The sequence below is a fragment of the Eublepharis macularius genome, chromosome 19 (genome assembly GCF_028583425.1).
Source record: "Eublepharis macularius isolate TG4126 chromosome 19, MPM_Emac_v1.0, whole genome shotgun sequence".
NCBI lineage: Eukaryota > Metazoa > Chordata > Lepidosauria > Squamata > Eublepharidae > Eublepharis > Eublepharis macularius.
The window spans coordinates 3,422,953-3,444,987 of NC_072808.1; the positions used below are offsets into that span (position 1 = coordinate 3,422,953).

The 22,035-nt window shown below is 43.6% G+C and overlaps 2 protein-coding genes across 2 annotated transcripts; one reads left to right on the top strand and one right to left on the bottom strand.

Moving 5' to 3' along the window:
* Window positions 1-4,437: 4,437 nt before the first annotated feature.
* LOC129346425 (exendin-3-like) lies at window positions 4,438-11,476 on the top strand. The gene is made up of 4 exons (XM_055003776.1): window positions 4,438-4,541; window positions 6,475-6,627; window positions 7,446-7,505; window positions 11,356-11,476. The coding sequence occupies exons 1-4, from the start codon at window positions 4,438-4,440 to the stop codon at window positions 11,474-11,476; spliced, it is 438 nt and encodes a 145-aa protein (XP_054859751.1).
* A 2,941-nt stretch (window positions 11,477-14,417) lies between these two features.
* Window positions 14,418-19,403, bottom strand: LOC129345942 (exendin-4-like). Its single transcript, XM_055003179.1, has 3 exons — window positions 19,243-19,403; window positions 15,991-16,131; window positions 14,418-14,587 (listed from the first exon to the last, which is right to left on the bottom strand). Exons 1-3 carry the CDS (start codon window positions 19,326-19,328, stop codon window positions 14,557-14,559), a joined length of 258 nt encoding a protein of 85 aa, XP_054859154.1. The 5' UTR covers window positions 19,329-19,403; the 3' UTR covers window positions 14,418-14,556.
* Window positions 19,404-22,035: the final 2,632 nt, after the last annotated feature.

Consider the following 22,035-nt stretch of genomic DNA (forward strand, 5'->3'; position numbering starts at 1 on the left):
CTACTTTACACAAAGGGTGATAAACACATGGAATTCGTTGCCACAGGAGGTGGTGGCAGCTACAAGCATTGCCAGCTTCAAGAGGGGACTGGACAAATATATGGAGCAGAGGTCCATCAGTGGCTATTAGCCACAGGAGATAGATGGTATTCTCTTTGTGGGGAGGTGGTGCTCTGTTGTCTTGGTGCTGGAAGGAAGGCAGTGGGAGGGCTTCTGGTGTCCTGGCCTCACTGACAGTCCTTTAGATGGCACTGGATTTCTAGCCACTGTGTGTGACAGAATGTTGGACTGGATGGGCCACTGGCCTGATCCAACATGGCTTTGCTTATGTTCTTATGTTCTTAATCTCCTGGGTCCAGAGTAGATTTCTTTAGGAGTGGTTTTACTACCATCCCAATCTTTTCCAAGTGCAAGTCATATACCAGGGCTTTGACTATGTGCTTAATCTGCTTAGAGCACTGCTGTGGCATAGTTGTTAAGTGGTTGGGTTGCAAATCAGCATTCTGCTGGTTCGAATCTCTCTACTTCTGGGAGCTCAGCAGGTGGCCTTGGGTAAGCCACTCCTCCCAATCCGAGCTCCCCTGGTTTATCGTAGGGAAATTTATTGTTCACTGCTCTGAGTGGTGCACTAATCTGTCTAGAAGAGTGGTATGTAAGTGCAGTTGTTGTTTGTTTGTTTGTTGTTGTTATTCTTCAAGTTTTTGTGTACGCTTTCACAATGGCTATGGGAACCGTTTATTTCCTCTTCGTTGCTGCGGAATTTATAAAATGAGTTTTGACTCAAGAATGTATCTTTGCCACATATTAATCAGTACAAGATTCCTTACTCATTCTTAGCACCTGTCATGCTTCATTCCTGCAACGGCTCAGGTTTAAGGTGCCGTATTAAAATGAGGTGGACATACCCTAATTTGGTACATAAGCAGAAAAGCTGAATGATGCACTAAAAGATCAAAAGCAAAACCCAGTTCACCAAAGGTGGTGCTAATGAACCCATTACGCAAGTATTTGTGATGGCCCGTTTGCTTGCTCTATACAAGGATGTCTAATTAGCAGAAAGTTTCTTCTGCTCCACCTCTACAGTGATATTTTGAAAATTAAGCTTGAAGGAAGTCTAATTGCTTCATTAGAAAACGAGGATGTCTAGAATGAAAAGTGCATATGGCGAGTGTCAGAGAAAAGTTCAGGATTGGAGCAACTGCCTCTACACCAAGACCAAGACTGGCAGAACAGAAAAGGGTCAGTCCAGCCAAAATGAGGAAGGAGCCAAAACAGAACTTCTACTTGGTTTTAATTAACAGCTTCATGAGAACTGCTAAGGAGTGGTAATCCAAAAGGTCCCTGGTTCAAATCTCACCTCTGATCTTACCAGGAAAGCCAGTTTCACACTCCCAGCCGCAATATGACAATGATAATAATACTGACCTACCTTCCAAGGTTGTTGTAACAGTCTTTCCTATCTGTCCTTATGATGGCGGCCATCTTTTTTAAATGTTTCTGAGTGCTTGTGAACTCTCAGGAACAACACAAGCAGTTGCAGAAATTGCAAACTCCACAGCTCCCTTGTGTGAACAGCAGTGCCAAATAGTTACACAAGGCCTACTTTGGATCCATCCCAGAATTTTAAAGAAATGGTTCATCGATTTTTGCTTCTGTTTCTCTGTAAAGTAGCACATTCATTGAGCTTTTTCTCTCTCTTTCTCCCTTGTATATGCATGTACACACATCTTGTATATGCATGTACCTTGTATATGCATGTACTTGTACATGCATGTACACACATCTACATGCTAAGAAAAAGGAGGATACATCTCTGGCAATTGGAGGTTCTGACATATCACACAAACACACGCACACACACTTGATATCATAAACCAGAACTACTACTTGAATAGAACTGTCTGCCCTTTTAATTGAATTTGTTTATGTACTAAGAACATATGTGGTACATGACCTCTTTCCAGAAAGTATAAATGACACTATCAGTGAAAACCTTTTTAATCAAAATGATCTATATGTTAATGTAAACGCAACCATGATTCCCATGGCAATTGAAAAAAAAACCTAGCAAATGAATTGTGGTATAAACGTTTGTAGATTAGAGCCCACTTCATCAGATGTATGACATGGTATCGTTGTCAGGTATATCTATATGGAGGGGTATACAGGGAGAAAAGACAGTCCGTAAAGGCCATAGAGTCATAAAAAGCAAAGGATAGGTAGGTATAGGACCGTCATATTTCTATAAAGAGCCCACACATACACATACATTCAATAAAAAAGTTATCCATTCCCACCAACAATACTATTTGCCTTGCTACTTAACCTAATTTAACACATGAAGAAGGGCAATTTCTCTCTGTAATATTAAGACAATCCAAATTCACTATCACTGAATTGGCTAATGAATTCCAACTTGGCCACTTCATGCTGGAGTGTTCGTTAGAAGTTCTTTTGTTGAAAGTGTGGCAACTTTGCGGTCTGAAGAGAGATTCTAATACTCTTACTAGTTTCTAGGTGCCACCTGTTTCTGCCGTGTGTCTTTCTTCTGTTTCAAAAGAGAAAAGTGTTTGGAACAGCGGAGAGAGAGAGAGGGAGAGGGAGATTCCACTGACAAGAAAGAATCGCACAGTTGACTTGATCCATTTGAACATCAAGGAGAAAATGTGGCTGAAGGCACTGCTGAAAAGTCCGCCATAGCCATATCCTCTCTCTGGACCCACTCTTTTGAAAAAAAGAAAGTTCCGGTAATGATTCATAACTGACCCGTCCAACTAAAAACAGGAACACCAGTGACCTACCTGTCATCTTTAAGCATTCCACTAGCAGGCTTAAAAGCAGTGGTAAGGAATAGCGTTAAAGCCACAAAAGAGCTCAAACGAAGAAAAAAGGACGTTAAGGTTTAAAGAGAAACTTGTGTCTTGGGGAAGGTAAGCAATATTTTCCTCAGCATCTACCCTTTCCATAATAATTAGTCTATACTCTCTGAGGGGGAAACATTAACAATGCCACTACATCCGCAGTCCGAAGAGAAAACTCCGGTTTTTTCAGGATTTCTGCTCACTTGAAGTTTCGATTATTTCAATTTAGAAGAAGTCAGGTATTGTCCTTGAAGAAAACAGCTATTCTGTTAAAGGAAGAAGAACGGGGATAAGTGAGACATTTCTAAAATGTCATTCTCTTTGGCATTTGGGGCTGAGAATCCTTGGCAAAAACTATTCCCTAAAAATGGTATACTTAGGAATAAGAATCTCGTCAGGATTTGGTCTGTGACTGTGGGTTACATTGAGTGCCTGGAAAGACAGACAGTGGCGTTTAAGGGACTTAAAAATTGTACAAAAGATGTATTGCTTGGTTTGCATGGTGTGCAATGTTACTTACATGTGCTTGTATTGGCTGGAGACCTTTCAGGAAAAAACTGAGGCAATATAAAAATGTGCAGTAAAATAATCATATTAAAAACTTCCTTTGTAAACAAAATTACCATTCAGTAATTCAGTGAAGAATTTCTTCTCTCTCTCTCTCTCTCTCTCTCTCTCTCTCTCTCTCTCTCTCTGTTCTTTCCAGTGAAGCAAGTTTTGCAAGTGTTCAAGTATTATTAAAAACCAGTGGGCAGAGACAATATTGGGATGCATACGCACAGCATATATTGCCTTCCTATCATTATCATTATCTCAATTCCCTGAATTCTCCAGCCATAGATCCCCTGAAGGAGCTGAGAAGAACAGTGTTCCATTGGAGTAAAATCAGCTTCAAATCCAGGGGTTTTTTTTCTGGGAAAAGAAGTGGCGGAACTCTCGAGAGGGAAATGAGGAAGCAACACACGGGATTCTTTGAAATCATATTATTTTCAAGCACCATTGCTGAGTATTTTCAAGAGGTGCCAGAACTCTGTTCCCCCACGTTCCCTCAGAAAAAAAGCCCTGTGAACCAGTTATTTTAGTTCAGCTGGTGTGGATGTTGGGGAAGAAGAATCACTGCATTGGATTCCACCAGCTTATTCATGGAAATGGAAGGAAGGATCCCCTTTGATCCCCCCCACCCCAAAATAAGGCCATGCAAGGGCTCATGGGACTGCATGGATGAAAGTCATGTGAGTTAAGGCTGTAATAAAGAGAGGAACAGGTGAGACTGAGGGCCAAGCTAGACATGACGAATGACACTTGAACGGCAAGTGGATTGAGTGGAGGGCAAGCGAACAGGGAGAAATACACTCGCCGTTCAAGTTTCATTCGTCATGCGTAGCTTGGCCCTGTGTGGAAAAACTAGCTGGACTCAACCCATTAACTGGATGATTTCAGATACAGGGATTTGACCCTCACTTTTGCAAAGATTGGAACTCTGAGAATTCATTAGCATTATGTCTTGTTCTAAACTGGCAGTGAAGTCTCACTTTGAAAGTTAATGATTGGATCTATATTTTGTGCAGAAGACCAGATGAAGAAGACATGGTGGCTTTGTGTTTGTGGACTGGTCATTGCCATTTTACTTCCTGTTAGCCAGCAAATGGTCCTGAAAGATTCAAGTAATGATGAGTCAAGGTAAAGAGCAATTGAGAATGATCAATGCCATTGTGTTTTGCTGGGCAAAGTAGAGGGGGTGTAGAATCACAAAGATGAAGACATCTGGTTATTGCCCATAGTAATTTGCAATATATATTTTCAGGATTTTCAAATCTGGCTTTTAGAAATTTGAGAAAAGATTTCAGCACTGTGTTAGAGGCAACTTGTTTAAGAAAAATATTAGAAGACATGTAGTCTATTGTTAGTACAATTAAACCAAAAAAAAAATTATCGATCTACACAAATTGAAATATGTATTATTGCAGCAAGAAGCAGACTGGAGATTTACATTAGCTGCAGGAAACCCACAATGGCTTTAGAAAAAAATTGGGTCTGTGTCCTTATAAGTTGCTACAAGATTGTGTACCTGGAGCGCTGAGAATCTGTGATCACACCTCTCATGTCTTATATTTAGCTATGAAGAACAGCTGTGGGGTTGCAGTTGTATGGATCAGAGCTATGGTGTATGGAAGGGGGATTATTCCTTTTTCCATGCTTTAAATTCCAGGTTATGCTCCCCCCTGTTAGATTATTAGATTCTTTCTACACAAAAGACTTCAAACACATGAAGAACACATGTTGGGAGAGGCAATGTTAGCCAGGCAGGGTAGTTTAAAAAGACAGAGCCAGAGGCAGGGCAAAGGCTTTGCTATACCCTGGAGCTGTGTGAAGGGGCTGTGAAATTCCAGAAAGGAAACTTCAACCCATTAGAACCTCTCCAGGTCCAAGCCTGGCTCTGGAAGGCAGCTCCATTCCTCACTGCCCTCTGGTTGCAATCCCACACAGTTTTAGACTGGAGAGGTGAAATTGACAGAGCCTTTGGGGAGGTGAAGATGAAATTAACAAACCCTCTGAGGAGTGATCACCGCCAACTCTGTCTTTTTAAACTATGCTTCCCGGCTAACATTACGTCTCCCTACAGTTGACGAACAAGCACCGAGGCATCTCGTGTAGAGACACTCTAAGAGTAAGCTAAATGATGTTGTGCTGGAGAAAGGCAAATTCCTCATCTTACCCTCCTTCTTCAGTCTTCTATGTCTCTCAATATAAAGTTTCTGTGTTTAACTGAAAAATGGGGATGTGGTTGTGTGGCATTCTTATAGCAGTGGCAATAAACAGTGGAGCTGGATGTACCTCATGCTGGAAGATTTAGGCTGCTTCCACATACGTTGGATAATGCACTTTCAATGCTCTTTAGTGATCATTTGTAATTGAGTTTTCATGCGTGAAACAAAAAATCCACTTCCAAAGGATTTCTAAAGTGTATTGAAAATGCATTATTCAACATGTGTGGAAACGGCCTTAGAGAGCCATCTTGTCTGAGAGCGGAACTACAAGTGACAAAAGGCACAGGTTGGACACTTGTCAGCTTCCCTCAAGTTCTGATGGGAAATGTAGGCATCCTGGTCTTGCAGCTTGGCTCTCCGACTGCTGTCCAACGGACTTTTCAACTGTCACTTGTCCAACATTCCGCCAAGCGGCCTACATTTCCCGCCAAAACTTGAGGGAAGCTGGCAAGTGTCCAACCTGTGCCTTTTGTCACTTGTGGTTCCGCTCTAAGAGGGCAGGAAGCAGGAAATGAGAGATTTCCTCTGTCGCTATGTTTGTAACTGGAGAATTATATTACAGTCTTGGATCTTTATTGCTGATTTTATGATTGCTTTTAAATGCTCTTTTATTGTTTGCATAGACATTTTCTTGCCAGTCTAAGAGATGAAAGCTCTAACCTCTATTTGGAAAATAAAGAAGTAAACAGTCTTATTTTGTTATGGTTTCTGACACGCTTCTGCAGAACCATTCTATACTGGAATACATGACAGACACATGGCTTTGATTTAATTTAATATAGTGCACTGTGGGCTATGAAGATGTTCTCGTATTACTGAAGGGATTACTGACTTCTCTCAAACAGGTGGAAATCTTATGAAACAGAGAGCGCCCGTAGCTTTTCCTCCAACGTTAAGCGACATTCTGAAGGTACCTTTACCAGTGATTTTACCCGGTATCTGGACAAGATGAAAGCCAAAGATTTTGTGCACTGGCTCATCAATACCAAACGCTACAGGTATACAGCATTCATTGCTCTTTTCAACTTACTGCCAGAACATGGACTAATTTTCAAAGCAGGCAGGTGAGGCCTTAGGCACAGGGCATTGGGGGCAGTTACTGGAGGAGGGGGCACTGCCCTGCAGCCAGCTGCCCCACCACTGCCCTGAAGCCCCAGTCACCTTGGAGTCACAGTGGCTGAGCGAGTCAGCCACTGGTGATCCCCTGAGAGGTGAGCCAAGCTACACAGGTTGGACACTTGTCAGCTTCCCTCAAGTTGTGATGGGAAATGTAGGCATCCTGGTCTTGCAGCTGTAATGGAGAGCTAAGCTGTAAAACCAGGATGCCTACATTTCCCATCAAAACTTGAGGGAAGCTGACAAGTGTCCAACCTGTGTCAGGCGTCACTTGTAGCTTGGCTCTGAAAACTGACAGAGGCTTCCGGAGGCAAAGAGGAAGTTAACAAACCCTCTAAGCAGTGATCATTGCTGGCTCTGTAGAGAAGGGAAATTGACAAAGCTTTCTAATCTGTCTTTTAAAACTCAGCTTCCCCGCTAACATTGCGACTCTCTTCATGTGCGCATCCGCATGAAATTCATCTCTTGTAGTTTAGCTCTCAGGAAGATTCATGGCAGAGTAGGGAATTTGAACAAAGGCCTACCCAATCCTCGTCTGACACCTTTTTATTCTTTATTTATGTCATTTATAGTCCACCTTTCTCACTGAGACTTAAGGCAGGTTACATAGCGTGAGATTAGTACAATCAATATCACACTGACTCTCACATATAGCATTTTTATTCTTGTTTTCAACCACTGTCGTCCTTCTTATTCACAGCTCTACAAAAAGATTCATTAAAGAAAAGCCCAACATCCTAAGTTTCCTGCCTGACTTCTGGTAAGTGCAGCTGTGTTTGAAAACGCAACATTTGTACTTACCTTTCCATATGTTGTCATAGTTGGCTGTTCCCATTGATCCATATTTGTTGTTGGTATTAATGGTTTTCTTTGTTTCCTTTTTACTCAATGTGATTTATAAGGTATGGAGTTTAGATGTAAGTGCATAACATACAATGCTGGTTTACGCATTATAACCTACAATCTCAGCAAAGTTTGGAGCCTTCCTACAACAGATAGGGCCTTTCCTTCGGCAGAAAAACCAATTCCGTTGGCAGAAATTCCATCTCCCAAACAGCTGTTTTCTAGGGTCACCTTCCTCTCTATGGGCCAAGCTACACATGACGAATGACACTTGAACGGCAAGTGGATTGAGTGGAGGGCAAGTGAACAGGGAGAAATACACTTGCCGTTCAAGTGTCATTCGTCATGTGTAGCAAACCCCTTTGGGCCAAGCTACACATGACGAATGACACTTGAACGGCAAGTGGATTGAGTGGAGGGCAAGTGAACAGGGAGAAATACACTTGCCGTTCAAGTGTCATTCATCATGTGTAGCTTGGCCCTTTGTCTCCCCCTTCCTGGCCTCCCTGAAATATTCCTGAAATTCCAGGAGATAAATTGTTGTTACTTCTGGAATTTTGGGAGTGTTTGGGATCATTTTGGATATTCCTGAGCCTACCAGAAAAAGCTAATTTGGGGTAAATATTTGGCTCCAGAATATCCAAATGCACACCTCTCAGGGCCAAGCTACACATGACGAATGACACTTGAATGGCAAGTGTATTTCTCCCTGTTCACTTGCCCTCCACTCAATCCACTTGCCGTTCAAGTGTCATTCGTCATGTGTAGCTTGGCCCTCATACTATCAGGAAGCAAGGGGGAAAACTGCTTCCCATTAGCATTAGAGCCAGACCAAACACATGGTGCAGAACCAGCCAAAATCAGGATCATTTTGCAATAGGCTTCTGGCAAGGATATAGCTTTGAAATAACTAAGAAAGTTGGTATATACTGCTGAGGGAACAGCTGCACTCCTTCCAGATCTAAACTCAATTCATTTGTCTTTTCTTGATTTATTGTTTTTTCAGATAATCCAGAAACCAGAATCCTCATACTATGATGTTTGGCCTCATCTTACATGGGATTTTTTGTTTAGAATGGTCCATCATCACTCTTTCACTCTTCATCGTTGCCAGGTGGTTCAGCTACAGATGCTCCTTTAACTTGTTAACAATGTCTACAATAAACAATATCATATTAAAACCGATAGCTAAAAAAGCTACCCTCGACACCCTTATTTTTCCAGTATTTCTTGGAAGGTTTTCTCAGATCTTAAGGAAAAAGTTACCGGGGCAAAATACAATATTTAAGATATTTTCATTTATTATGATACAGATGCCAAACAGAATGGCAGCAAATGCTTTTCGTAGCAGCGCAGTGGAGAGAGTTCGTGATCATTGTACTTGCAAAAAGATTTAACTTCTCAACCTTATCATTTGCCACAAAACTGCCATATCTACCATCAAGTTTTTTAAAAAAATTATTCACATAAAAAGTACACAAATATAAACACTATTGGACCCCCAGAGAGTGTAAAAGAATATATTAGCTTCAGACATAAGGACAGTCAAATTGAAAGTCTATAATGTTTTCTCCATGCTAGAGTTCCATGCTTTGAGTTCCAAATAATCAAAGACAGGTTTCCAGATTTCTTCATAACTGCTCCATTGTGCACTATGATGCATGCTACATCCCATCAAGTCTCTTCAACACTCAGAATCTCCCACAGAATCCAGCCTTAGGGATTCATGCCAAACAGTTTGGTGTAGTGGTTAAGAGTGCGGAACGCTGGAGAACCGGGTTTGATTCCCCACTCCTCTACTTGAAGCCAGCTGGGTGACCTTGGGTCAGTCACAGCTTCTAGGAGCTCTCTCAGTCCCACCTACCTCACAGGGTATTGTTGTTGTGGGGATAATAATGACATAATTTGTAAACTGCTCTGAGTTGTCCTAAAGGGCGGTATATAAACCAAATGTTATCGTCGTCATCGTCATCATTGTCGTCGTCATATCTTTGGCTCCCTTCCGATAAAACCCAGCTGTTAACAGACATTTCATGTGGAGCAGGTGTAGCCATTTATAGACATCGTACTTGGAGTTTTCCAACCAGGAGTGCACTACCCATAATCCTCCCACTACACACAGCCACCATTTTGTCTGAATCGGGTACCGTGCATGTTTTCAGCTTTGGCACAAAATGGTGGATGTACATGTCAGGAAGATGGCAAGTTATCCCCGCAATGCATGATCTGAGCTCTGAAAAAGCCATCTCTGCATCTTTGTAGCAGAAACGGGATTAGGCACTGATTGGCCAGCTTCTGGGACATCATGAAGCCACCGCCTCCCATTCTTGAAAAACTGCTGCAACTCATTTTAAAGTTTGTTTTAAGTAACAAATTGAGGGAATGTTTAAATGAATAAGTCTACATGTGACACTTAAAAAAACATTTTTTAAAAAAAGACAAATAGCCTGCTTCATACAGCAAGCCTGATTTTCTGGGAAGCACATTTGCTAACTGAGTTGCAGAACCCTATTATGATCAAGTGACACTGTCATTTTATACCCTGCCAGTCTTCATCCTCATTGGAAAAACCCTAGAATCTGTCCACTGGATTTCTCTAGGTCTCAAGAAGCAACCCCTTTCCAGCTGTACTTTGCTTTTTCGAAAAGCAGTACCTCCTTTCAGCATTGACTAAAGGTCTTCATAAAAACTAACTGGGCTGTGTTGGGGCATATAAGAGACACATGATTGCAAATGAAAAACAAGAAGTAACTTCAGCCACAAAAGAGGGGGGGGGGTGTTGATGATGGTAATCAATGAAGATCAGCCATCTTGGCCTGGAGCATTTCTTTAATATCTTTGTCTCACACTGTTTTCAGTTGCACGGAAGATCTGGCTTCTGGTAGTTCTTGAGACAAATCTCACACTCACGAAGCTAAGTTTAGGACAACTCAGAGCAGTTTACAAATTATGTCATTATTATCCCCACAACAACAATACCCTGTGAGGTAGGTGGGACTGAGAGAGCTCCTAGAAGCTGTGACTGACCCAAGGTCACCCAGCTGGCTTCAAGTGGAGGAGTGGGGAATCAAACCCGGATCTCCAGCGTCCCGCACTCTTAACCACTACAAAAACACATCATTAAGACAATAAAACCAGAGCTAAAGTGCACATACAAAAGCAACAACAATTAAAATATTGGGCAGGAAGGAGCGATCACTGAGAGAATAACAAACAAAACAAATCTTTACCCGCTGGCAGAAGATGGTGAAAGAAGGGGATAGATGATCCTCTCTGGAGGTAGATCTCTCTGAAGCCACGTTAGTCTGTAGTTGCAAAATAGTAAACAGTCCAGTACGAAATGCTGCACAAGACGCATGATCCTCTCAGAGTGAGATTACTGTTTATCGATCACCCAGACAACAGCCTGGTTGTCACACCAAAAGAGAACCCGCTTGTTCTGGAGTCACTCCTGCCAGCAGCGGCGCCAGGGTTTTTGGCACCCGCGTGCCCGAGCACACACGCACCGGCCCGTGTGATGATGTCACACGTGATGTCAGCACAGGTGGGCGCATGCCGCCAGCCCGATTGCTGTGGCGGGCAGCTTGGACAGCGCACGGGTGGCCTCTGAGCTCTCCCACTTGGTTGTCCTGCGCCACCACTGACGCCTGCCTGCGCCTGCTGCCCCCTGCTGGGGGCATGTGCTGGTGGCGGCGGCAATGCAGGACGGGAGGGCTAGGAGGCTGCAGCTCCACGGCACGTGCTTCCGCCCCCCGTGCCTCCTACAGCGCCCCCTCTGGCATCCCACGCCCTGAGGCCACCGTCTACCTGGCCTCAATGGGTGCACCAGCCCTGACTCCTGCCAAACCACCACGGCTACCAGAATGGGAAATAGTTCTAAGAATGTAAGGTCCTGGAGGATGCTAGACCCAGCCCAAGAATGTATCCACGAGTGTCCCCCAAAGTAAACCCCAAACCCCAGGCTGCCTGCTGCATCCGAGTGCACCTGCAAGTCAGATCCCAGATCCCACAGCTCTTGCCATAGGGAGACCCTGTTAAACCCAGCCAAGAAGTTCAGCCAGACCCGGAGGTCCTCCTTTCGCCGTCCAGGTACCATGGCAGCAACCAATGTGTTTTCGGGTGCTTCCACTTCCTTCTTCTCAAAGGATCTATTCCTCAAAGCAAATAGTCAGTCTGACTTTTCCTTCCTTCCCTCACCGAAACAAGAGAAACTTCAAAAAAGACCAGAAAAGACCATTGTGTCTGTGGGCAGCACCCATTCAGAAACAGCTGATTTATCAGAGCAGGATGTTTGGGTTGGAATCTCCCAACACAGCAGTCCTTTTTAAGTGGCCCCATCTCCTGAGGCAGCCATTTTGTGGTGGAGCCCACTACCTGTTCTCAAAATTCAAAACGTGTCCACAGGCTCAATATTTGAGACCTCTAACATAAAATATCCACAGCCTTAGTTGATTGTAGATTAGGGCACCTGTCCCATCTTTTTATAAAATGTTCTCCTGGCCTAAAGAGAAGAGAAGTTTAAACATGGAGCTCTAGAACCTGACAAATCATAATAGAGGAGAGGAGAAGGATGCAAGCAGAGTTGGGGTCCGTGAAGTATAAATGAGCTAAATAAATACAATAGTAGCCCTTCTAGCCATCAACAAAGGCCTTTCTTTTGGCATCCCTACTGAGTAGTAAGTAAACTGTTAATGATTAAACTGCTTGAAATGAATTGCCTGATGGTGAGACTTCAAAACGAGTGATTCCCCTCACAGCTGAGAACGGTGCACATTCATAATCACCTGAGGAGAGAGAAAGTAACAAAGATACGAGGGCACGGAAGCTGCAGTAACAATAGCAGCCTCAGTTTTCACCTCCTGTGACTGACTACCCCAGGCCCGAGCAAAGGATGGCCCTTGAGACAGCTGCCGAGGGGATGAACATGTGGACATTGTACTGGCTGCCCTAGACCCATAGGAGGTGAGTATGCACAGACAGTGCAAGCATGCTCTCATCAGAGAGGAGCAGGGAGATGGATGGTTGAGGCCCTGCCCAAACTCTGGCCAGGGGGGCAGTTGCCCTCCATACTTTCCCTTGCCTGTAGTTAGGAGCTGCTTGTACATCTTAAAGGCACTAGATGGCACCGCTCCATTCTATGTCTTCTTTACATGTCCTCTGTGTGTCATTTGTTTTTTGGCCTAAAACTTAACTGCTTAAATACTCCACCTCACTAGCTTTCTAACAAGGTGAGCAGGCAAGCCAGTTGGGATATAAATCTTTTAATAATGGGGACATGACAGAACCATTAATCATTCTGAGTCATGATGTCTGTGGGCTAAACACTTCTATCTACCTATCTAATGCATTTTTATTCCACCCTTCCTTGTCGTCTGATATGCTAAGCACTACACCACACAGGCTTTTTCTTCAAGTCGAGTGACCCAATGCACATTTCTTCAGAAGACCTACCTGAAAGATGATAAGGGCAGATGGCTAAATTCACTATGGCTTGAGGTCCAGGTTGTGGTATCTCCAAGAACAGAGGTGTGGGAGTGACTTTAGGTGAAAGTGAAAAGGGAGCAGAAACATGGAGTGATTCCACACACGTTGGATAATGCACTTCCAATCCTCTTTATAGATCATTTGGAACAGATTTTTTTGTGTATGGAACAAAAAATCCACCTCAAACGATTGATAAAGTGCATTGAAAGTGCATTATCCAACATGTGCGGAATCAGAAAGAAACAGACTGTTGGCCTTGGCTGAAGCCCCGGGGATGCAGGTTCTCTCTCACTAGGGATCTGATGGAGCGTGGTGGATCAGCTGACACTAGGTTCCTATGTGCCACCACCTGTGTTCTACTTTATCCTTATAAATAACGCAATTATTACAAAAAAGTTATATAGGTTTCCCGTGCTGTCTGTCCCTGGCGCTTCTCACCAACTGGAGAAGTGAGGAAATATGGGCAATATGCTTCAGAAAAGTCTCACTACTGTAGTCTTTAGAATAAGGGTCTCCAATAGAGATGGGCACGAACCAGGAAAAAAACCAAATCGTGCGGTTTGTGGTTCGTCATGTTTCACGAACCATGAACCACAAACTTTTACGAACTTGCCCAGGTTCACAAACTGGTTTATTTGGTTTGTGAAAATGTCATGTCATTTCTGGGTAAGCAAAAGTCACTTCCAGGCCAGCAGAAGGTCTGCAGAAAGCCCATCCGCCCATTGCCTAGGAAACTGATTGATCGTGCCAGTCTGTCTGCGGTGACAAACCGAAAAATGAACCAAATGAACCAGCTAAAGTTTGTGGCGGTTCGTCAGAAATGGGCTCTGATGAACCGCTGGTTTGCGAACCACAAACCAGTCCGGTTCATGCTGAACTTTGGTTTGTATTTCAGTTCATGCTCACCTCTAGTCCCCAGTAGCTTATGAGCTACCGGTAGCCCTCTAGCTGCAGTAAAGCATATCCCCTAGAAGATCCAAGAAAATATTTTTTAAAAACCTGCTCAAGGCTTTTTTTTTTTAAAAAAAGCTTTTATTTCATAGAATTTTTCTCTAAGCTGCTCAACTTATAGCTTTGTTTCTGGTGCTCTTTCTAGTCCATGATCTGTTTCTACAACAAAACTAAGTTGTAAGTTGGTAACATATTGTGATGAGAATAGCTCAGGATATTTTTCATTACTCAGAACTAGCTCTCATTAAAGAAAAGACAGACAGCCCCTGCTAATCTAAAGCATGCATCATATATGTGTTCTCCTATCTCATCTGACCTTTTTTCCCTTTCCTTAATGCCATAGCGAAAGCTTGTAAGAAATGCTCGGAAATCAAAGTGAGACACGAACTGTTGGTGCTTGCATGATTTGACTTTATTGATTATGCTCACTAACTTTGAAACATGGTAGTGTGAAAAGAACTGCTGGAGTCTTTTGTTAGAAAGTGTCCTCCAAAGTCAGACAGAGCTTGTTCCACAGGCCTGAGACATCAGTTTTAATTTTGTTGTTGGTTGTTGTTGTTCTTACTGCAAAAACAACAAGACATTGAGATGAGATGGAGTTCTCTGCCTCCTTAGGGAGCTTAATGTTGAGTGGGACCCACATACATGCGACCTTTTTAATAAAACCTGGGTGGTGCAGATATTGAGGCTGCAAAAAAATATATACCTGCACAGTCAGCGCGCTCAAATGAAGTAAGCTATCACCACTGAGGGTAAAAGCAACTTGGAAGGCAAGGAGAAAGTGTTAAGGGTCCTTCTCCCCCGTCCCACAGTTTTTCCCTGGATATCTATAGTTCTGGGCTTGGAGAAGTGAACGAGACACACAGAGCCAAGCTACAAGTGACGAATGACACTTGAACGGCAAGTGTATTTCTCCCTGTTCACTTGCCCTCCACTCAATCCACTTGCTGTTCAAGTGTCATTCGTCATGTGTAGCTTGGCCCTAAGAGAATGATCTCAAAGTACCAGCCTTGTGAGCCACATTCAGACTTGGCCAGACTACTCATCAGAAGTCCTTTGGGACAAATTTTGAGTGATTGAGCTGTCTGTGGGAACAGAGATGTTAATTTTGATAGTGAAATCCTATTGAATCAAATTTTCCAATCATCCCTAAAAAGATCCAGCAGATCCTAGAGTGTTGCTCTTGCTGAATAACCAATAGGGAAATTCCAGCTGGATCTCCAAGGCCAACTTCACATTACTCCTTCAGTTGGATACAAACAACATCCAAGGTTGAAGGAATGCTTCAGCTGATCAGCAAAGCTATTACTGCTGTGGATAAAGGATGTGTACCATGAAGGACCCAACCCAAAGTGTCCCTCCCCCTAGGCTGAGGGCCAAGCTACAAGTGACGAATGACACTTGAACAGCAAGTGGATTGAGTGGAGGGCAAGTGAACAGGGAGAAATACACTTGCCGTTCAAGTTTCATTCGTCACTTGTAGCTTGGCCCTGTGTTTGGCTCAAAATGGAGTTCTGAGCTGAAATCAGGGAGGGAAGGAGAGAAGATGTGTCCAGTCATGTCACTGCACTGTCTGGCAGACGCCATCCTCTTCCCCCCCCCCCCATCAAAAAGCTAATTTTTGGGTTGTGAGAGAAGCATGTGGGTAGAAGCAATGCATCAGAGACACTTTCCTTTCTCCCACAAACTGCTTCTCCTTTCTTGGGAAGAGATCTGAGTCTCTTTGTCCTTCCGTCTCTTTGTCCTTCTGTCTCTTTCCCTCCCTACCTCAGAGAGATGGAACGGTGACATCTGGCTATTATATTTCCCCCACACAAACGCACATGTGGCCTACAGGTCTTGCTGGTTGCTAACTATTTCCCATCTACAAAGTTACTTTCTGGCCACTCACACCACTCTGGCTTTCTTCTGGACTACTTTCTTTTCTGTGTATCACTACAGAATAAGAGAAGGTCATAGCTTTATACCTCAGTCTTCCTTCTATAGCCTGTTGCAAAAACACCCTTGCTGCCTCTTCATCCAGAGCTTTTGAAAGGTCGCTAGTAAACGTTCCTTGACCGTGTCGTTTAAACTTGGAAGTCAAGCTTTTTGAGACATCAGCATGCAACCTGAAACAAATGAAATTAGAGATAAAGAAAATAAAAAGATCTTTGTAGGCTGGATTTCATGACCTAACTTATGCAACATTGGTTCAAGCCAGTGTCACATCTCTGACCAGTGTTCAGCTCACTAGAAGGAGCATTCCAGTTGTCGTTCTATGCCCCATCCCTGTCAGTGCCCCATCCCCTTCTCTTCTTTGGAGCAACAGTGGGCTAAAGCCCACTGGATAATAGTCCATCCTGTTTCCCCACCTCTTCCTGCTTTATTATACAGTGGGAATGATCACAGACATACAGTTTCCCAGACTTGTTTACACTGAGAGCCAAGCTACAAGTGACGTCTTACACAGGTTGGACACTTGTCAGCTTCCCTCAAGTTTGGATGGGAAATGTAGGCGTCCTGGTCTTGCAGCTTGGCTCTCCGACTGCTGTCCAACGGACTTTTCAACTGTCACTTGTCCAACATTCCGCCAAGCTGCCTACATTTCCCATCAAAACTTGAGGGAAGCTGACAAGTGTCCAACCTGTGTAAGGCGTCACTTGTAGCTTGGCTCTGACTGAGCTAGTAAGGGTTAAGCCAGAAGGGGAGGACAACCACTTGTGCAAGGTAGCAGATGTGCTTTCCCTGGCAAACCAGAACAATTGGAGATATTTCCAGGGTGGCCCGCCAAGCATCCACACAGGATTCTTCCCACGTTCTCATCTCTTTCCTTTTTCACTTAATTTGTATCTGACCAATTGCTTGAATGCAACAGGGAAGTAAAATGGTGGCTACCATTCTTAAAGTGAGCAGGTAGAAATGAATATTGTCTTCAACTTTTCTACTTGCATATTAACTTGGGTAGCAATTATGACTATACGAGAACGAAAGGAGAGGAGACAATCTGGAAAATATTGTTTTAAGTAAGTGTTCTGCCACTGTAGTATATGGCATTGGGTTGGCCTGCTGCCCAAGAGAGCTACTGATCTCTTTCCTAGTCTTTCAATAATATGTCCCATTTCTTGGTCCGGATAACAAACTATGTGGTTTCCTAAAGCAAAAATTACTCCTGTATTATTGAGGCTCTGCCTATTTCTGGCAGAGCTGGCTTTGAGGCTGGGTGTTTGCCAGAGTCCTAAGACATGAGAGAATCACAAAACAAGAGGTCACAGAAATACAAAAATAAAACTGTCAACACTAAATATAAATCAAATCACCTTTTTATATATGAAGTGAATATTTACATAAAAAGTGCTAAAGAGATGTGATTGCAATAAATAACACATGCCCTATGTGCTAATCTCTCTCTAAATTATTGCAATCTCTTATCAGAAGACAAGATGCAACCCACTATAAACAGAATAGTTGCAAAGATGCTGTCCCTGTCTCAAAAGTTAATTGAAAAGCAATGACTCATTCTCTAGAAGGTTTGCTGACAATTAGTAACTCTCATCATTGAGATAAGACGTCCAATGCTTTTACACAGTCCATATGCAACTCTGCTGACAGACAGCTAGCTTGGGATCTCCGTTTCAATTTTCTTTGATCAAAGACAGCCACCCAGTGAGCTTCCATGGCAGTCTGGAGATGTGAATCTGGTTTCCCTGGTCCTAGTCCAGCACTATAACCATGCTGCATTTTGCATTCAGTACCTCACAGACAATTGTTTATAATTGGTAGTACAAATGATTAAATGTAACATGTCGGTTAAGATGAAGTATATTAACTGAACAGAACTGGCCTAAATCCAGTTTAACTGAGGGCGAAGCTACAAGTGACAAATGACACTTGAACAGCAAGTGTGGGCCAAGCTACACATGACGAATGACACTTGAATGGCAAGTGTATTTCTCCCTGTTCACTTGCGCTCCACTCAATCCACTTGCCGTTCAAGTGTCATTTGTCACTTGTAGCTTGGCCCTGAGTTGTAGATTGTACTGTTCAATTAACAGGTGTCATAAATGATAGAAGAAAGATCTTTCTGGAGTCATACAAAAATTATCTAAAAGTGGTCACATGGATGGCACACATAAAGTTGCCTTATGGTAAGTTAGACTCTGACCTGGATAGCCCAGGTGAGCCTGAACTTGTCAGATCTCAGAAGCTAAGCAGGGTCTGCCTTGGTTAGTAATTGGATGGGAGACCTCCAACAAAGAGGCAGAGGCAGGCAATGGCAAACCACCTCTGTTAGGGTCTCACCACATGAGACAAAATACACTTGAATTACACAGGTAATTCAAGTGTATTTTGTAATTCGAGTGTATTTGAGGGCCAAGCTACACATGACGAATGAGACTTGAACAGCAAGTGTATTTCTCCCTGTTCACTTGCCCTCCACTCAATCCACTTGCCGTTCAAGTGTCATTCGTCATGTGTAGCTTGGCCCACAGTGTAATTTGAGTGTAATTCAAGTGTATTTTGTCTCATGTGGTTTGAACCTTAGGGCCAAGCTACAAGTGACGAATGACACTTGAACAGCAAGTGAACTGATTCAGGGCCAAGCTACACATGACGAATGACACTTGAACAGCAAGTGTATTTCTCCCTGTTCACTTGCCCTCCACTCAATCCACTTGCTGTTCAAGTGTCATTTGTTACTTGTAGCTTGGCCCTCACATGTATTCCTCCCTGTTCACTTGCCCTCCACTTGCACTCCACTCGATCATGTATTTTTTTGCACAGTGGAGGGCAAGTGAACAGGGAGGAATACATGTGAGCCTGTTCACTTGCTGTTCAAGTGTCATTCGTCACTTGTAGCTTGGCCTTCATACAAAGATCTGTTACATCACAGAGATGCCAAGGGCTGAACTGCATACAAAGCAAATGCTAGTATTCACTCATGGCCCACCCCCAAATCCAAGCGTTCTGTGGGACACAAGTGATAAAAGTAACCCCTCTGTTGTTTGCCGTCATGACCCATTACTTGGAGTTACATCATGTACTAAAATATAAGCAGCTTTGCATGATTCCTATGCTATAAAATATCGCAGTATATTCCCTAGCTTGAAAACTATTGCAATGACTTAAGAGAAAGACACCAACATGGTGCTGCTGACATCTAATTCCTCTATGGCAGTATTATACTTCTTGATTCCTTCTCACCTCTTCTATTCCAAATATCAATTGCAAATGTTCCTTACCCAGATTCATCAGCTGTTTGCTGGCTAACAGGCAACACACTTGCAATGACCACTGCCAAAACACAAAGCCACATTATCGTTTTCATCTCCACTTCTTCACAGACACACAGCTCACAAATTCGATCAGACAGCTGCTTGTCAAGATGCAGTTCTCCCACCTGTCTAGAAAGGTAACTGTCAAAACAATGTCAGCAGATGCCCATAAATAGACTGCTGACAGCTCCACCCCTGCTCCACCCCCTTACCTGCACCAGCCCTCTCACTCACCCTACTTTGAGTCATGTTAGGTTTGGAAGACTGATGGCACACCAGGGGCTCTGTATGGACAGACCCGGAGCAGGGGGGGGGCAGTTACTTTGGATTAGTTGATAGGTTAATGATGATGAGTTTTTGCCATTTTCTCAGCTGAGGTCTAGATATGACTTGTCAACTTTTGCTGAATGGCAATATTTACAACTGCAATGTTTGTAGTTGTATGTACGGCCTTGCAGCATTGAGTGGCCGTTTTCACACACAGTCACGCGCCCGGTAGATTGCGTGAAACTCATGGCATAAAAGCGTCTTCCTAGTGCAATTTCCCGGCACAATCCCCTTTAATGGCACTTTTCCAGACATCATCGGGCCATTAAAGGGGATCGTGTCAGGAGATCGCGCTAGGAAGACGCTTCATGCCATGAGTTTGCGCGATCTCCCAGGGCGCGTGTGAAAACACCCAGTGTTTCAGAAACTCCTCCATATTCGAAAGCTCACATTGAATCTATGCCAAAAATAAAGCCTGTGATATTTGTTTATAAATATTAATGTTGATTAATAAATACAATATGAGTTTCTTAGGAATTAATGGAATAAAGCATTAGATTGCTCAATTTGCCAAAGCAATGGGATAAAACCTTAAATGCTATACTTGTCACTTATATGGCTCTTAAGCTGCAAATTAGTCAGTAAAAACTATGTATATAGGGTATATTGGACACCACAGTGCCTTTTTGGTAAAGGACTAAGTACAGTGTCTAGTTGCTAGTGCTATAGTGTATGGGGCACGTCTCTTAAGGAAATTCTTACAGTCTTTGCATCAGTTGATGATGTGTACCTCATGTGTAACTACTACTGGAGAATATCATCTTTTTGATTGATGGAATAACCATTACAAATGCTATAACTGTATCCTTTTAATACAGTACCAGTTCTTGCATTCTTTATCTCAGTTGGTGAAGTGAGTCTGATGTGTACCTATTATTGGCACATATCCTCTTTTCCATTAATTGAGTGCCCTTTAAAAATGCTATAACTGTGCCCATTTAATACAGTACCAGTTCTTACAGTCCTTATCTCAGTTGATGGTGTGAGTCTGCTCTGTACCTAGTACTGGAACGTATCCTCTTTTCCATTGATTGAATTTCCTGTTTCCTTGACTTATACTCAACCAAGCAAGCATCAGTTCACTTCTGACACTCAACAAAAATGGCAGCGTGGACCATGAGTGACTGCTGGACAGGAGCCAGACCTGTCTTACGCTCCTGCTTCACTCCTCCCAGCATGCCCACTTTGCCCTGGGTGAGAAACCTGCCCTCTACCCTTTGCACCCAGCCAAACCTCCCAGCTACAACATCACCCACCGGTGAGTCTGTGAACCCCTTTGCATCTGTTTAGACCAATTCTAAGTCTGGTGCTCAGGAAAGAATACATAACACACCCATTTTGGATGAAAACAGACCACTCTTTTATGGATTACATCCATTGGAGCATTGGCAAAGCATAGGGCAGTGGAACCATTGCACTGAACAGCCCTGGCTGCTTGATGTTACTGTGCCCCGGCATGCCTGCTGGGCTTCGTGGAATGGCAGGAGGTGTAGATCCCATCCAGGCCTGACCCCAGCAGTTCCTGCCACCCAGGGTGAAGCCTGCAATAGCCAGCCCAAACGTGTACCCTTTGGCTTCCCACAGATCCCTTAAGGGCAGGGCTTTTTTGCTGGGAAAAGAGGTGGTGGAACTCAGTGGGTTGCCAGCACAGGACCACACAATGACATCACTTTGGGTCATCTGGAACAAGGGGGGAGTTTTTTAAAGTTTAAATTGCCCTCAGCAAAAATGGTCACATGGCCGGTGGCCCCGCCCCCTGATCTCCAGGCAGAGGGGAGTTTAGATTGCCCTCCACGTCACTCAATCTAAACCCCCCTCTGTCTGGAGATCACAGGGTGGGGCCACCAGCCATGTGACCATTTTCAAGAGGTGCCGAAACTCCGTTCCATCATGTTCCAGCTGAAAAAAAGCCCTGCTTAAGGGGATCCAAAAAAGGTGGGGTTGAGCCATCCAGTCAGAACAACTCACCAGTGGATCAAGCCCAATGCCTCAAACATTCCTGGAGGCTTTCAGCCACCCCCCAAAATTATTCCTGGGTGGCTCATTTTGCTTCCACATAGCTACAGAAGATATGTTTGCCGGGGGGGGGGGCGTTATTTTTTTGGCTTTTATGAAACTAATACCCATAAGGATAGCTGATAGCTCTTTTTCCTGTTTTGAAAGATGTGTTTTGTTACCTAAACTTCCTCTGGACGCATGCTGTGTCCCGTTATATGATGGAGAACGAAATGTTGCTTGATGTCTTTGTGGACTGCAGGCTGTTACAGAAGAAGGGAACCCGTGAGCAGTATGAGGGCCAAGCTACAAGTGACGAATGACACTTGAACGGCAAGTGGATTGAGTGGAGGGCAAGTGAACAGGGAGAAATACACTTGCCGTTCAAGTGTCATTCGTCATGTGTAGCTTGGCCCTATGTTCACTGAGGTTTGAGTC

Coding starts and splice junctions, on each gene's coding strand:
- LOC129346425 (XM_055003776.1), top strand. CDS start 4,438: ATGAAGAAGACATGGTGGCTTTGTGTTTGTGGACTGGTCATTGCCATT. Junction 4,542..6,474: donor TCAAGTAATGATGAGTCAAG/GTAAAGAGCAAT, acceptor TCTCTCAAACAG/GTGGAAATCTTATGAAACAG. Junction 6,628..7,445: donor ATCAATACCAAACGCTACAG/GTATACAGCATT, acceptor TCTTATTCACAG/CTCTACAAAAAGATTCATTA.
- LOC129345942 (XM_055003179.1), bottom strand. CDS start 19,328: ATGAAAACGATAATGTGGCTTTGTGTTTTGGCAGTGGTCATTGCAAGT. Junction 16,132..19,242: donor CAAACAGCTGATGAATCTGG/GTAAGGAACATT, acceptor CATTTGTTTCAG/GTTGCATGCTGATGTCTCAA. Junction 14,588..15,990: donor GCTATAGAAGGAAGACTGAG/GTATAAAGCTAT, acceptor TTGTTTTTGCAG/TAAGAACAACAACAACCAAC.